The sequence below is a fragment of the Coenobita brevimanus genome, chromosome 64, assembly GCF_032717465.1.
Source record: "Coenobita brevimanus isolate Jiangsu-jjx chromosome 64, ASM3271746v2, whole genome shotgun sequence".
NCBI classification, from domain to species: Eukaryota; Metazoa; Arthropoda; class Malacostraca; order Decapoda; family Coenobitidae; genus Coenobita; species Coenobita brevimanus.
In genome coordinates, this window is record NC_137017.1 from 1,915,934 (window position 1) to 1,933,875 (window position 17,942).

At 44.4% G+C, this 17,942-nt stretch overlaps 1 protein-coding gene across 1 annotated transcript in view; it reads left to right on the forward strand.

The window, feature by feature from the left end:
- LOC145404623 (uncharacterized) overlaps positions 1-15,384 on the forward strand; it is a 35,327-nt gene extending 19,943 nt beyond the window's left edge. Inside the window, exons 2-4 of the mRNA XM_080276144.1 lie at positions 13,693-13,749; positions 14,123-14,328; positions 14,981-15,384. Of these exons, the coding sequence (XP_080132270.1) occupies positions 13,693-13,749; positions 14,123-14,328; positions 14,981-15,380 (663 nt within the window). The 3' untranslated portion in view covers positions 15,381-15,384. The remainder of the gene's footprint in view (positions 1-13,692; positions 13,750-14,122; positions 14,329-14,980) is intronic.
- The last annotated feature ends 2,558 nt before the right edge of the window (positions 15,385-17,942 follow it).

Sequence of the window (17,942 nt, forward strand, 5' to 3'; positions counted from 1 at the left end):
CTTTCAATGTGTCATCAACGGTTCCACAAGTATCCCTCCAACACATCAAAATACCTCCACCTTTTTTCCTTCCTTCCTGTCAGTACATCATCAATCTCTTTACGCCTCCATCAGTGTCAGCCAACCATCACATTACAACACCCATACCCTCTCTCCTTCCACACTCCACGCCACACACACAGGCCACCATAAAAACGGGTTACAAACTATAATAGCTGTTTACTATTGTCTGGATATCACGAACGGAACGGTACACAACAAACCCTGTCAAACGCCCCTCTATTTTTTCCGTGATACAAGCTGGATCGTGACGTCCTGACATTTAAAACAGGTCGCAAACTAGACAAGAGGGAAAGCTATTTACCTCATTGTCTGGATATCATGAACTACACGAAACAAGCCCTCTAAAACAACACACTTTTTTTTTTTACTACAAACTACATCATGATGCCGAATTCTCTATAGTTCTTTTACACTAACTTGGCCCAGATTTTCGTCCTTCTGCAGTTTATTTCCCGTAGCTCAATGGCAGAAAAAGACAATGCTAGACCCCTACACGCTTTCCATAACACTTCTGCGACTCTAACATCATATTCAAGGGTTAATCTATTGCTACAACTTGGCACTGAAGAAGCTGAGATGTCTGTTCTAGGTAAAGTTCGAGTTTTGAAAAAAAGGATCACAAATTAGACACGAAGATGCTCTATCCCACTGTCTTCCTGTCATAAACTGCACGACGTAAACCCTCTCAAACCCCATTAATTATTTTTTGTCATTAACTGGAGGGCGACACCAAGATGCTAAAAAACTTTTATTTTTTTTAATATGCAATCAAGAAGAAACCAGAGGCCAAGAGCCCGCAAACCGTTCCTTCCAAGAATAAGAAAAAAAAAAAATACAACAGAGAGCCAAATTCAAGATTCGTTCATTTCGAGATGCCTGGACACACTGCGTTTGAAAGATTGGAGATCATAGGAAGCAGGAAATAAAGACAGAGGGAGACAGTTCCAGGATTGAGCTCTTGCTTAAATGTAAGACTGGGAGTAACGGTTAACTTTTGCATTAGAGAGCTGGACAGAAAAGGGATGAGAGTTTGTTGCTAGACGGGTGCTATGCGCCCGACGCTGAGGTGGAAGGATGAAAGCAGACAGTTGAAAGGAGCTGTGACCATTAAAGAAGCAATAGAAGAGATAAAGATGCAACAAACTAGACACGAAGAGTTGTTTATGGTGCGTATAAAAAAACAAGAAATTAACTCTCTCACATTCCACGTATATTCTTAAAGTGGCGACACAAACGTTAATAACAACATGCTACAGACTACACACGATGCACAGAAGTTTGTCACTGCATCTGGTAACCATTAATGCACAAAATAAACCCTCCCAAGTAACAACCATTTTTCCCTCTCACAAACTAAATCACAAAGCCAAGATATTAATAAAAAATGTTACGTTATAAAAATTGTTTCAAACCTGACACGAAGAAAATAATAGTGTCACGTTGAAATTACGAAACACACGCAAACCCCACTACCTTCCCGCGTACAAATTAGGTCGCGATGCCGAAATAAAGCCAGGTCACAAACTGCACACGAGGAAAAGTCGCTGATCGTGTCTTGTCCAACCTACGGTGCTGGAGATCAACTTAAGCCTGCAGTCCACCGGGTTCACGTTTCAGATGAACCTAAGGCAACAACTACTACTACTACTACTGTCCCACGTACGAAACACTCGCACGAAAGACTTATCACACGAAACTCTCTCAAACCCCACTATTTTTCATGCTATAATCTGAATGACGACGGCCAGATGCTGTTCGTCCCGTCAGCATGTCGTCTTGTGGGTCGTTCTTTCCTCTCCTTTCTCTCCCACCGCCACGACTTTTTCTATTCGCAGGGCAATGGGTATTGCGAACGACTGACAGAGCGACCCCTTGTTCTGTAAGTGCTCTCTCTCTCTCTCTCTCTCTCTCTCACACACACACACACACACACACACACACACACACACACACACACACACACATGGTACTAAGTGAGGTCAGAGTGAGAAGGCAGCAAAGAAAAAAAAAGAAAAAAGGGAAGAGGTAAATAAAAGAAAAATGAATCTACATACACACAGACAGACCAAGATATGTGCACCTGATAGACAGATGAGATAACAGGACAAGACTGGTAGATACGCGGGATAAGAGACAGATAACGGTACCAGCCAACCTTACACTACCCCCTTCCAGAACCTAGGTCACGGAAGTCCAGGTCATTTTCGTCCTAGGTGACTATTCAATGCCCTTATCAGCGCTGGAACTGAACCTTGGATAGATAAACTGACAGAAGGATGATGAGAGAGAGTTACACACAAAATGGGTACAAAGAAAAATTAAAGACAAAAATATAATAGAGACAAAAAAATAAAAGTAACAAGAGCACAGGCACAAGGGAAATACAACATGAGAGAGAGAGAGAGAGAGAGAGAGAGAGAGAGAGAGAGGATGAGGAAGTGAGTGAGTAAGGATCCTGGTAGTGGTAGGGAAGATGACACACAGCGACGGCCTTGTGTGTGCCAACCCCCTCCCCTCCCCCGCCACCTCATCTGCCCCCACCTCACCTTTCCTTCCCTCTAACCTTTAATCTTTGTCGTACTCCTCCTCCTCCTCCTCTTCTTCCTTCATTTAGTCCTTAACCTTTTTCCATTCCTCTTCTTCCCTTTCTCTAGCTTACCTCCATTCCCTCTCCAGTCTCCTCCTCCTCCTGTTCTTCCTTAGCTTTCTTTTGTAATATCTTGTACTCTTTCATTTTTCTCTTACTCTGTCTTACAAACTACTGCACTTACACACACTCCTTTACTCTGTCATACTCTCCTGCTCTCTCTCTCTCTCTCTCATTACCTTCATTCTGCTCTTTTTTTATGTCACTCCCTCCCCTGCTATCTCCTCCACTTCCTCTGTATTTCAATTCTTCCACAGTGCCACCTTTTTGCCTCCATTCCTCCCTTCCATAACTCTCCCTCCTGTCCCTCCACCCTTCCTGCTTCCCCCCCTCCTCTCATTAGCCTTCCACCTCCCCCTCCCTCCCACCCACCCTCTCTTTCCTAATGATACCTCTCTTCATTCTCTTTCCTCCCTTCCTCCCTCTCTGTTTCTCAATTACTTAGTCTTCTTCCTACCACATCTCCCCTCTCCCTACCTTCGCCTACTCCCACTTTCACACATATATTCATCTGTCTCTTCTTCTCTTGCATTCTTAGTTTTCTTCCTCCGCGTTTCACTTTCCCTCTTCCATTATATTTCCATGATGTACTCTCTCTCTCTCACACACACACACACACACACACACACACCCACCCACACACACACACACACACACACACACACACACACACACACACACAAAACGTCCTTCAAAGCAGCTCTTTAATCTGCTGCGTGAGAATTGGTGGCGGTATCCTCAAGTAATGACCCAAAGTCCCGGTGTTATTGTGATACCCCCTCGAAACTGCTTGAGGACCCTCTAAATTGTTCCCCCCTACCCCCTCCTCTACCTTTTCCTCCCCCACTACCCCCCTCCCGTCGATGCTGTTCCAAGGTCCCCCCTTCCCCCTACACACACACACACACACACACACACACCTAATACAAGGAAATACAACAGGTAACTGTTCTTTCCTCATCACCTGTCTATTAACATTTTTCCCTCATCCACCCCTCCAGTATGTTGTATTTACTCAATCACCCACCTCATTCCCTCATTCCACAACGAAAGGTCCTACATAACCTAAATGAAATCGTCTGGGGCGGCAAAACCTAAAGTAAAAAAAATAATAATAATAATAACCACGTTGTAGAGTCAGTGGAGGCTTTTTCTAAACCCTTTACTACGGGGTCCTATCAAACTGAATAAAATCGTCTGGAAGCAGCAAGGGATAAGTTTAACCCCGTTAGTTCAGTGGCGTATTTTCTCCTTTCTTTTCTTTCCTTTTTTCCTTCTGCCACCTTCAAGTAATTTTAGGTTAAGTTAGCGTAAAAGAGAACAGCTGCTCTCCATGGTCTGGAACAAGAAGAAGAAGAAAAAAAAGAACATCGTGACTGGCTGAAGGTACGAAATTCAACCCTCGCCACCCGATTATTAACCCGTCGACTCTTGGTGGGCACTGGCATTCTCCTCGCCATTGTCTGTCTATCTGTCTGTGTCTGCTCCTCTGTTACGGGTGTTGGATCGCTTTTTTCTCCATTTAACTGTGTTTTCTCTGCAATTATATATACTGTGATTATATATAAATATATATATAACTGTCTCTGTCTGTCTGTCTGTCTCTGTCTCTCTCTCTCTCTTTCTCTCTCTCTCTCTCAGGAATTTCAATTAATAGCCCACTTCCCTTCTTTCTTCGCCCCCTTCAGATTATGTCAAATACGCTTCCTCTTCTACTTATTTCTTCTTCTTTGTCTTCCTTCATTCTTAAGCTTCTTCAACCTTGTTTTCCTCCCTCCCCGTAGCCTTAATTCCTCTCCTCCCGCGTACCTCCTTCCATGTTTTTCCTTCTTCGCATTCCTCTTTCCGTCTCTCCTTGTCTTCTTCCGTCTCTAGTTTTTCATTTTCCTTCCTCTCTTCCTCCTTCGTTCACTCTCCATGTCCTCCTTACCTTTCTTCTCTTTCTCCTTCCTTTTCTTTTACACTACTTACCCTTCTTCTTCCTACATCACTTTCCTCCCTCCTCATTTACTGCATCTCCCCTTCCCTCATTTTCCTGCCCACAGCCTTCTTCCCCCTCTGCTTGCCTCATCCTTCTTATCCTCTTTTACTTCCTTTCTCACAATCTTCCTTTTCCACACTTTCTTCCACTTTGTTATCTTTCTTCTCTCCTCCTCCTCTTCTTCCACATACGTATCTTTCTTCCTCTTCACTCCACCTTCCATCCACCTCTTTCTCTCTCGACCTTCCTCCTCCTCCACTTCCTGTACAGTATACTCTTTTCTCCGTCCTCGTTAACATATAGCGTACATGTCATTACCTACTTCCTCTAATCCCCCCGATTCTTCTTCCTCTCACTGTTTGCTTCCTTTTTCCATCTTCTTCCTCCACCAATATCCTCTTGTCTTTCTTCTACTCTGGCTCATTCGTCCTCCTCCAAGTACATCTATTCCTTTTCCTCCTTTCTTCCTCTTCGACCTATATCCCTTCCTCTTCCTCCTTCTCCACCCAGATTATTTCCTATTCCTCTTGTTCTTCCCATTCTTCCTCCTCCATATACGTATATCCCCTCTGTGTCTTGCTTCTCCACCCATACCTTTTCCTCCCCACTTCTTCCTATTCCTCCTCCGCCTCCTCTGTTCTTCCTCCTCCACCTATATCCTTCCCTCTTCCTCCTGCAACTACCTCCCTTCTTCTACTTCTTCCTCCCCCTCTCTTCTTCCTCCACCTATATGCCTTCCTCTTCCTACTCTCTTCTTCCTCCTCCACCTATATCCCTTCCTCTTTCTCCTCCACCTATATCCCTTCCTCTTTCTCCTCCACCTATATCCCTTCCTCTTTCTCCTCCACCTATATCCCTTCCTCTTTCTCCTCCACCTATATCCCTTCCTCTTTCTCCTCCACCTATATCCCTTCCTCTTTCTCCTCCTCTCGTCTTCCTCCTCCACCTATATCCCTTCCTCTTCTTCCTCCTCCTCATACTCCTCGTCTCTTCTTCCTTCCTCCACCTCCCTCCTCCCACACTTTTTACTGTAGGTGGGCGTGACAAACTGTGGCTGATTTGTGGACGCCTTTTGGGTTGTGTTTGAGCTCTGTTTCCTGTGTGTGTGTGTGTGTGTGTGTGTATTTACCTATTTGTAGTATACTGTATAAGGAATTGAGCAAAGCTCGTGTTGTCCTGTCTCCATATCCACATTTATGTGTGTGTGTGTGTGTGTGTGTGTGTGTGTGTGTGTGTGTGTGTGTGTGTGTGTGTGTGTGTGTTTGCGTTTCGTGCATACACAATTATTTCCGCTTCCGCGCACCCGTCTTCCTAATACTGTCTGGACTTTGGTTGTGCTCATTGTTGACTTGAGAGAGAGAGAGAGAGAGAGAGAGAGAGAGAGAGAGAGAGTTACATAAATACAGACTACACAAAGAAAAGTCCTAATGGGGTAATTTGGCTATTAAAAAAAAAAAAAAAAAAAAAAAAAAAAAAAGGACGAGAACATCAAAAACTCTCTCTCTCTCTCTCTCGGGGGGGGGGGGGGAGTGAGAGGGCGTCATCCCCGTTCTCGTTAAGGTCTCGGCGGGGTCAGAGGAGCAATAGAAGGAGGGTCACAAGGAAATGGAGGGCGAGAGTCGAGGTTAGGGATGAGCTGGCGGGGAAGGAGGAGGAGGAGGAGGAGGAGGAGGAAATGACATGAGGGAAGGATAACAGGAGGGAATGGGGAGAAGCAAGGGATACGAAGATACTGCTAAAAGGGAGATGGGACGGAAAAAACAGGGTGAAAAATACAGAAGGCACGATGTAATGACGGGGGAAAGAGGGTGGGAGAGGGTATGGGGGAGGAAGATGAGGAAAAGAGAGTAATTAAGGAGCAATGGGGAAAAGAGAGCAATGAAAGAGAAGAGGAACACTCAAACAAACAGCAACAGATCACTATTTCTTTCGAGGCTGCTCATTACAGAGAATTCGACGACATATATTATCTTTCATTATCTGTTCTCTATGTTAAGATAGCAAGTCAGGAAGTAAAGAAAGATAAGAGGTGTACAGAGGAAGGCCAGATAACAGAAACATTATTAATACGCAGCCGAAGAGTATCCAAAGGTAAACTAGGAACACAAAAATCCGGCCTAAGTTGATGAGAATAGGATGGCTTTCCTCCACCCACTACTCCCCCCCTTACAGAACTGATTGTTGGAAATGACAAATAATGAAAACGTTTAATGAATAGAATTAGATGGTTAAATGATGATGATGATGATGATGGCATAGTAGTCTTAATGCAACTGTAGGAAAGATGTCGATGATGATGATGATGATGATGATGATGATGATGATGATGATGATGATGCTAGTCTTATGTGTTAGTAGTAAAGATGTCGATGATGATGATGATGATGTATTCTTGATGGTATAGAAGGGAAAAAGAAGTAGATGAAGGTGATGACGACGATGCATTCTGCCGTTATGCTACAGTACTTAAAAAACAAGCACGCAATAACAAATTCAAGACGAGTACTTTGTAAAGGGGCTAAACAAACTCCCGTCACGCGGAGTAAATTAAACTTCCTTATTTATGGAAACTACTGCCGTGTCCTTGTACCATGGCATCCTTTCACCAGAACTCAATCACCTCATCCTTGGGTCACCAGCAACATCACCCGCGTTTACATTTACTCTCCCACCACCATGACGGAACTAAACTATTTATTTATTTAGCTATTTACGTATTTATTATTTATTTACGTATTTATTTATTTATGCGAACGCCACACGATTATGTTCAAATTAAGAGTGGCGTGGTCGAATAATGCTTAAAAATAATCTTCCTGAACCCTGCAACGACGACAGACATCTTCACCTGTTCTAATCCAGGTTAATTAGAACACCAATCAGAGGTAAGCACCTTTCAATTAACTACATTTTCAGGCATACTAACCCTAATAAAGCTCCAATCTTGCTACCTACGGATCGTTCTATTTGCCTCAACAGTCGACTTTCTTATAAGGTTTTAATTCACCCATTAGTTTGTCTGTAACCCCGGGAACCAGCAGACAAGACAGCCAAAAGTGAAAACAAAGACTCTTGCCATTAAACTCCAGCCAATTTAGGAGGTGGGAGTAACGTGATATAATTTAGTTAATCCTGGGGAGTAAGAGAGGGGTTGGATTAAAGTGGAATGAGAGAGAGAGAGAGAGAGAGAGAGAGAGAGAGAGAGAGAGAGAGAGAGAGAGAGAGAGAGAGAGAGGCAGGGAAGGATATACGAGAGATTAAACGGGGGACAGGAGTGTGAAAGTATAAAAGTGAATAGAAGTGAAGGAAGGGAGTGGAGATCAGGAAGGAGGGAGACATGAGGGTGAGGAAAATGGGTGGATATACGAAAAGGGAAGGAAAAGATAGAGATGATGGGAAGAGGAGAAAGAAGACTGCACGAGGTAGTTCGGAGGCGAGAGGGAAGGGATGCGGGTGAAGAAGATGGGAAATAAAGTGAGAAAAGGTGAGGGAAGGTGGAAGTAAAGAAAGGAGGAGGAGGAGGAGGAGGAAGATGGGAAGCAGGGAGAGAAGGGAAGGTGATGGTAAATGGAGGTATAGAGAGAAGGAGGAGGAGGAGGAGGTAGATGGACAGCAGGGAGAGAAGAGGTAGGGGGAGGGGATGAAAGTAAAGAGACAAAGAAGAAGAGAGGTAGAGAAGTGGATTTTGGAAGGACAAACAGAGGGGCGATATGGAAGATATGAAAAAATACGTGGGTGTAGGTGGCGATAGGGTTGTGGATGTAGGTGGGACAGATGACCGTATGGGCTGTTGCGTAGATGGGATAAATGGGTGTGTAGGTGGGATGGGTGGAAGTGCAGGTGGGGAAGGTGGGTGTGCAGGCTGGTGTGTAGATGGGATAGGTGGATGTGTAGGTGGGATGTGGGGATGTGTAGGTGGGAGAAGTGGGTGTATAAGTTGGACGGCTGAATGGATGGGCTGGCTGATAGAATAAATACTCTGGATAACTGAATGGGATATGTGATTAGGTGTGCAGGCGGACTAGGTGGGTGCAGGTGGGATAAGTGGGTGTATGTGGGGAGGACGGGTAGGTGGGCGGCGTGACCTTGCCTAGCGGTGTTTTGGTGAGCGTGATGGTGGGTGAAAGTTGATGTAGCGGGAATGGAGGTGGTGGGGATGTTGTTGTTGTTCTTGGTGGTAGTAGTGGTGATTAAGGTGGTAGTAAAGCAATCGTTGGGGTAGTAGGGATAGTGGTAGAAATACTGGTGGTAGTGCTGAGGACAAGTGAAGACGGGGAGAGATGTTGATAGTGTTGGTATACTTTTTTTACTCTAACTCGGTCCCAAATTGCCATCTCCCCACCTTGAATGCAGAGTTACAGCAGTAGATTAGCACTCGACTATGATGCTAGTCACGAAGAGGTGGTATGGAAAGCATGCAGAACCAATTACAGGTTTCTTCCATCGAGCTACGTGAAATACGCCGCGAAATGACGAGAACCTGGGCCAAGTTAAGGTGAAAGAAACATAGAGGCCGAGACTGGTACCCTGGCAACTGTGTGTGCCTCCTCATCCATCACAAGGTTCCTCTCCCCCTCTTATTTCTCTTCCAAACACGCAAATAAGCTTAACGTGCCCTTATTCATCTCTCTCAATTCCAAACGCACACGAACTTACGCAAAAACTCGTTCACACACACACACACACACACACAAATAACTTACGAAATCACCCACATATTCAAGTCTCTCTCTCTCTCTCTCACGGGGAAAGAGGGCACCGCTTTCCTGGTCTCCTTGTTTGACTGTGGCCAAGGACGAAGGGGCGACGTGCTTACAAGGATGGCGGTGGATTGCGGAGGTGGTGGATTTTGGCTGCTGTGGTGGTGGTAGACTGTGGTTGTGGTAGTGGACTGTAGGGCAGACTGTGGTTGTGATGGCGGACTGTGGTTGTGGTGGTGAACTGTGGTTATGGTGGTGGTGGCAGACTGTGGTTGTGGTGGTGGTTGATTGTGGTGCTTTTGGTTGACTGTCGTTGTTATGGTGGTGGGAGAGGCAGAGCTGGTTCAGATGATGGTGGTGTAGGTAATAAAGTGGTGGTGTAGGTGGCACTGGTACAAGGTGGTGGTGTGTAGGGTGTAGCAGGCAGTAGTGTAGAGGTTGTGGTGTAGGTGGTGATGGAAGTGGTGGTAATTATTGGGGTGATAGTGGTGTAGATGGCCAGGTAGTGGCGTGAATGGAGGAGGAGTCGAAGAGGTGATTCAAATGACAGTGATGTAGGTGGTGACGTGGTGGTGTAGGTAGTGACCTGGTGGTGTAAGTGGTGTGGTAGTAGTGTATATGATGAGATTGTGATGTACTGTAGATGATGAAGTGATAGGTGTTTAAATAATAGCGGTGTAGCTGGTGACGCTATCCTTATCTCATTCTAGTAGTTCAGTTACTCTTCTAGGAGCTGCCTAGCATGGGCCAACCGGCCTACTGCAGTTATCCTCTCTTCTTATGTTCTTATGTATATTTTTTTCTTCGGTTGTGATGTGATGATGTAGGTGATTCAGACGGTAATGGTGTAGGCGATGATTTGGTGGTGTGGATGGTGTAGGTGAGGTAGTGGTGTATGTGATTCAGATAGCAGTGGTGTAGGTGATGACGTGGTGATGTGGGTGGTGACGTGATGGTGATGCAACAAGACACCTGCCACCTGCCTAGCGTCGTGACTCCCCCTCCACCTCAACACTGAAGATGCGCTCACCTCTCCTCACCTCACCTTGCCTCTCATCACCTCTCCTTGGCTCCGTGTGTGTGTGTGTGTGTGTGTGTGTGTGTGTGTGTGTGTGTGTGTGTGTGTGTGTGTGTGTGTGTGTGTGTGTGTGTGTGTGTGTGTGTGTGTGTGTGTGTGTGTGTGTGTGTGTGTGTGCAATGGAAGGTTGTGGCAGAGATAGTAATGGTTATGTTGACTGTGGAAAATTTTACTCGTACAGTAAGTTGTGATGGTTATAGAGATGGTGATAATAGCAGACAATGATGACAGAAGAGGTGGTGACAGCGACAGCAGTGATAATAATAAAAATGGCAATAAAGTTTGTAGTGAGAGTGGTGGCCATGATAGAAGAGATGTACCGGTAACAGTAATAATAAAAGAAGGGTTTAAATCCAAGGAATGGTTGGGATTTTTGCTCACATAATGCAGCTCAAGGATTCGAGCCTGCAACTGAACGGTCTAACCCCGGGCCCCTACGCTCCCGACGGGGAGATAAACGAGTGGATATTTTTAGTTTTTTTAAGTCGTGATAATGATAAGGATGGTTATGAGAGATGGTGATGATAGCAGTGACAAGTGATTTCAGAAGTGATGACAGGGATGGTGGTGGTGATGATGATGATGATGATGATGATGATGATGATGATGATGATGATGAGCAGTGAACAGTGATGACAGACGTAATGACGACAGCGGTAGTGATGATGATGTTGGTAAAGACATAAGTACCGACAATGGTGATGACACAAGTGGTGATGACGACAAATGACGACGTGGGAGATGAACAAAGGAGAGCAGAATCCAAGGCAATCAGGCAGTGCTATGTATTTAAAGTCGTGACTGAGAACACCGTGGCTAACACTGCTAAAATCGCTGAATAACTGTATCCTTTGACAGCGTGGGAGGCAAATGTTGGTGGTTGTGGTAGTGGTGGTTGTGGTAAAGGGCTGGCTGGGGATGGCGGTAGGTGTGGTGGTGACTGCGGAGAGCTGTGGTGGTTGGGGTGATGGTGATTGCGGTAGTGGATGTGAGGGTAACTGCAGCTGTCGTAGCAGGAGTGGTTGGGAATAGCGATGGTCTAGTTAGTGGCGTGGTTGGGATGGTGGTAGCTGTAGTAGTAAGGGTGGTAAGGGATTCTAGTAGTTGCATTAGTGGGGGAGGTAAGGGATGGTGGTAGTTGTGGTAGTGAGGGGTGGCTGGGAACTGTGGTAGTTGTGGTACTGATGGTGGTTGGGGGAGACTTGAGATATGTGACCAAATTATCCAAAGTCCCTTGTAACCTTAGCTGACATGATAAGTACTGTTGGTAGTTGTGGTAATAATTGTGGTAGTGGTGCTGACGGGTTTCGTAACAATTGTGGTAGTGGTGGTGGAGCATTCGGGGACTTGAACTATCTTCCCTGACCTCTTATAACCCCCACATTATGACCTCGTTCTCCCTCCCCATCTTCGCCCTCTCGCATTCCCCCCTCCTTCTCTCCATCCCAATCTCCATCCTTCCTTTTACCTCCCCATCTCCTTACTCCTCCCCTTTCCTTCTCCCCACTCTATCTATTCATTCCTCCCCGTCCCTTCTCGTCATTCCTCCCATTTCCTTCTCCCCATTCCTTCTCTTCATTCCTCCCCTTTCCACCCTTCCCCCATCTCCTCCTCCTCCTCCTCTTCATTTCAGACCATCTTCCCTTATCCTCCTCCCCACCTCATTCCTCCCTTTCTACCTCCATACAGCTCCCCCTCCCTCCTCATCTCCTTACTTCTCCCCTTATCCCCCTCAGTACCTTCTTCCCCTTCTTCCACCACCATCTTCTCGCATCCCCCTCCATACTTCAATCCCCCTCTTCCCCCACCTTCCCTCCCCTCCCTTTGCCCTTCTTCCCATCATCTTCCCTCCTCCCCTCACCCACCTGTTGTCAAATACAAAGGCCTCCAAAGTGACCGGCAAGAAAAGATACGAAAGAAAACTTATCAAGATGTCGAAGAGATAAAAACGAAATTGTGAAACGAAGGAGGGCGTAAGAATGGGATTGATGGTTTTAGCACTGATAATGAATAACGTAAAAACGATAAAAATAGGAGGATAATAATTCGAATACAGCAAACGGTGCTTTTGGTAATGATACTGATACGATATACTAGTGTCCGCTACTTTTACTCCTATAAGAGCTGCCACTTCCAACACTACAACAGCAAAAACAACAATAAAAATAATAATAATAATAATAACGTTCATATGACAAGTGAAATATAATGAATTAGCACCATAAATCTTCCCTCAAGTGAAACAAATGTGCAACGAATCCGAGACTTGTTTTTGGCTCGACCTGAGGGTGTTTAACGCGGCCGCCAGAATTAAGACAAAAACATCTTAACGCCTTCCATCTTCATTTCTTGCCCCCCCCCCATGCCATTTCTTTCCGCGCCAACGTATTTCCTAACACCGGACACTCCAGCTCTTATTTCCTAACGTCTTCAGCACGGATGGGTTTAAGAAAAATTTCGAAAGAGAGTGGAAAACGGAGTTTAATTTGAAGGTCGCGTTTTCTTTCTTCTGAGCGCGGGAGTTCCCACGCTTCTAAAACTGGACGAATTTTCTCGTTGAGTCACAATATATATATATATATATATATATATATATATATATATATATATATATATATATATATATATATATATATATACTGTGTGTGTGTGTGTGTGTGTGTGTGTGTGTGTGTGAAGAGAGAGAGAGAGCTAATTAGACCAGCATATCCGAAGACTAATGATACGCCAGGTGGTGGGAAGGGATGGGGACGTGACTGTACAGTACACATGACACGGTACTCAACGCGTCAGTTACGAGCAGATTATTTTTTTCTTGCCATCCACTGACGATTTTATTTAGCCTCAAAGAGATTTATCGAAGTGGAAGATTATAACTTGCATTAACCCCTTCACTACCAGAAGGCCCTTCAAACATGAATAAAATATCCTAATATCAAGTAGAAACAGCAGAAAAATAACTAAAACAACTAAATAAAAATAGTCATCGCAATGAAGGCACGAAAACCATAATTGAACTTCAGTGTAATAAATACTAATAATTATATGAGTGCGAATGCATGATGTTTAGCCACTTAGCTGCGTTTGTTCCTTCGTTCTGAATCATCATCATCATCATCATCATCATCACAACCACCACCGTCATCTTACAGTATGGTTTCTGATTATGACCTGCTGAGAAATCAACAATATTAGACGCTTATGCTGATTTCCTTTTTCTCTTCCTCCACAGCTGGTTCTCCTAGGTCTGGTGGCGCTGACGGCCGCACAGTTCAGCCAGGTGAGTTACACAGAGCATACAGATCTTACGGTCCGTACTAGGTGGGTCGGCCTTAACGTTCAAAGAAAGATTTAGCGTAAAATAAGTTGGCTTAAGAACAGGCCAGGGCAACAGAGAACAAAGAAAGTGAGACATGTACCCAGACTAATTGACACAGATAAACAGATACAGGTACGGAAATAGTAAGATAGATGATTATACGGTTGTTGGTTACTACGTGGAGAATATGTTTGGCCAAGAAGGTAGGAACAGTGAAACAGAAAGGAATGATAGACTATATAGCTGTATGGTGTTAGTTTCAAGTGGTGTTAGTGTTGGGGTTGTGTTATTTATCAGCCTCCCTAAACCATCTCTCTCTCACCGCCACCCCCAGGGCCGCTTCATCCGTTTCGACGACGACGATTTCGACGACTTCTTCGATCTGGATGACGACCTGGACTCGCTGGAGGACCTATACGAGGATCTGTACGACGACGACGCCGACGATCGTGCCGAGGCGCGGGCCAAGCTGACGCGGCTCAGAGCTTCTGGTGCCATCACGGGCTCCGCCTTTAGGAACAGTCGCTTCCTCCCAGCAAGGTAACGATCTCCTCTTGTTATACCATATTCATCATTACGATTGTCATTTTTTTCGCTCGCCATCCTCTCTTCACAAGTGATCTCTCATAGACTGAATAAAATCGTCTGGCATTAACCAGAATGAATTATATAAAAAAAAAAAAAAGCATCATAGTGATTGAGCAAACAGATATAAAACAAGTCATGGCAGTGACAGATTTAAAACGAGTCATCATGGAGATGAAGTAGTTAAAGCAAGTCATCCTGGTGATGGACCAGAATTATAACAAGGTATCACACCGACAAAGCTGATAAATCATAGCGACAGAGAAAAAATTACAAATCATAATGATGGAGCAAAGAGATACAAGTCGTCAAAGTGCTGGGGTAAAAAAAAAAAAAAAGTTGTCTTCAAAATAATGGGATAAACAGTTAAATGTCATCAGCGATGGGGTAACCACAATTAAAACATGTCATCACAGTGAAAGGGTAAACAGTTTTGTTTTTCCAGTTACTGATTTTTCCCTCTAATACCATAAAAAAATATCATGGCATATAATGAGATTCCAGTCCTTAAAAAAATCTCTTAATTCAGCAGGAGGAACACTGGCTTCAGGCAAAGTGGTTTCAGCAGCGGCAGTTTCGGTGCGTCTCGCCGCTTCAACACCCCAAGACCTAGCACCCACTTCGTCACCCAGCCACCCAGGACCTTCATCACCCAGAGACCTGCCACTTTCGTCACCCAAAGACCCTCTCCCTTCATCACTCAACGACCCCAAACCACATTCAACAACGCCGGGTTCCGAAGTGGCTTCAGTCAGACATCGAACCGCTTCAGCAACGCCTTCAGCCGCCCGACCGTCGCCCCTAAACGCACCTTCAGCAGTGCCAGCAACAAATTCAGCAGCAGCAACAGCGCCCTGAACACCATCAACACGGGATCCACAGCCAAGACCTCCCCGTTCAAGACCATTCCCGGAGGCATTTCTTGGCCAGGCGGGAACGGTTACTACTTCAGCATGTCCACCAACGGAGCCAAACCAGTGACCTACTTTATCCGCTACGACGACTAGACTTCAGATAGAAGGACAACAATCTCTCACAGCCATTATTATTATTAAAAACTGGGTGCGAGTAGAAGCAGTTCTGCCCCAATTATAGGACAATCACTATTAAAACACCTGTGGAATAGGAAATAGTTAGATGTATTTCACTCTACAAAATGCAATTGGCAACGAGGGAGAAACGTCAAACTTCTTTCACTCTCCACTATGTGTTTTAATAATGATGTCTAATAATGGGGACCTTCCTTTCCTTTCAAGCTCTCAGTCTTAATAATGCGGTTCTGTGCCTTCGGGTTTACTTTCTGCATTTCATTCTCGTCTGTATCATGCCTAGTTGCATACCATGAATGTTACGTAGGTAATGATGAACTGTAATATAGACTTCAGGTTTATATGTATATGTATTCCTTAAAGGTATAATTCTTGGGTTATTTATGATTATTACTTACATCCAAGTCAGGATGATATACTTAATTCAGTAACACCTGGACATATCATTAAGTGTATTAGCTAATCACCGCCTCACATATGACCACGGGCGTTTGTACGCTTATGTAAATTAGTATTAATTACCTCACCCTTCATTTTGGCTGGAACATTGCTAAACTGTAAAATGCATAATATACAGTATATAAATATCAAGGTCCCCTACAATTTTATAACGCAAGCTCCTTTTGTAGTTTCTACTGAATGCATTGTTTTAGTTGTTAAGAGATTTTAAAGTATACCAATGCAGACAACAATGAATTGCTAAATTCTGTAACATTAGTATCAGGTTTACCAGAAATACTGAGTTGCACTGCGAGACTTTCAGACAATGCTATTCCATAATACTCCAAACTAACTAATCTCAAAATTCCCTAAATATTATCCACTGCTTCAGTTTCGTATTTCAAAGTTGTTTGCAACTAATTCGACCCCCTCGATACTGACCACTTGTATAGATGTATAGTATCCTTCAAAATCAATGCTGGACTGACTATGGCGACGCTTAATTTATTCTATAGACAACTTTTCCCACCAAGATGCCTCCCACGAAAAAAAAAAAAAAAAAAATCCGAACTAGGTGTGTACCCATCTCGCTTTCTGAGAGTGGCGAGGCGCACGCCGAACCGAACTGCACCCCACGAGCATTTTGTGTATAATAATTAAATATCCATCACCATTTGCTGTTTTATCTCCTAAGTTACACACACACACACACACACACACACACACACACAAATATACTTGTACGTACAAAAATTCACTCACACACACACACACACACACACACACACACACACACACACACACACACACACACACACACAACTATGCAAAACTAAAATACTGGACGTATAATGATATAAGAGCGCCAAAGATACAAAGCGAGTGCCTATATTTACGAACTTGATCCAGTCAGTATAATTCAGGCAGATTAAGGTTAGCGCAAGGCCATTAAGGAATCCAATTAAGTAAGGTGACTACCGTGCCATTCATCAAATGAAAACGACTTTGTAATACTTCATTTTCCTCAGGTCTTTTTTGATCACTTCAGGTCTACCGGATTAATGTAGGTCAACGAACTTACTTAGATCAAGCCCATGAAACAATATACAAAAACTGGAATAGGGTAGCGGTGGTGGTGGTGGTGAAACTGGGGTGGTAGAAATTGAAGGACTGGGTAAGACAAGCTGAGATTAGTGGTGAGTGGTGAGGCAGAGTGAAACTCGAAGCAGGGAGAAGCAACAATAGGAGGGGTGGGTGAAGAGTGGACACTGGACAGGTTGGGCTGGGATGACAGTGGGTAATGTGTGTTGTAGGTCAGCCGGTGAGATATAAACAAAGTTTCTTCTACAAATATGATGATATAGCTAAAAATGACTGGGATGGGCAGCAGTGAGTCGACAGGATGGGCTGGTATGGTGGTGAGGAAGGGTGGGAGGCATACACCCAGTTAAGGGAGGTCAGTGTATGTGGGTCGGTGGGGTGGCAAGGCTTCAAGTTACAAATTTCTCCTACAACTTCGATAGAAGGGATAGGATTAGGGTGAGGCAGCCAAAGAGAAGCGGGCAGGAAGTACGGTACTGGGACGGTGGTCGGTGCCGAGGAAGGGCAGAGAAGATACACCCTGTGAAGACTGGTAGTTACTTGCATACCGGTGTGGTGAAAATAAGAAAAAAAGTGAAGGTAAAAAGATAAAGTGGGTATAATTAAACTTCATAAAAATTACGAGAAAAATGCAACACACACACTCACACACACACACACACACACACTCACACACACACACACACTCACACACACACACAAATAAAACAAAAGTGCGCCTTATCTCCGACTTCGTCCAAAGTGGTCCTATCAAGAATATCTCCATGCTCTTCTGTAACCACTGATACAGGCAGCGTGACTCATGCTGCTTTATGATTTGTCTAGCCATCAGTCGATCTATCTATCCATCTACTGCCATACACCTAATCCTAAAGTTCATCCTGGGTGGCTGTGAGAAATATACATTTGAAGATTACTTACCACCACCCATCATCATCTTACCAGTCCAAGGCTCCCTCACCCAAGTCCTTTTCCACT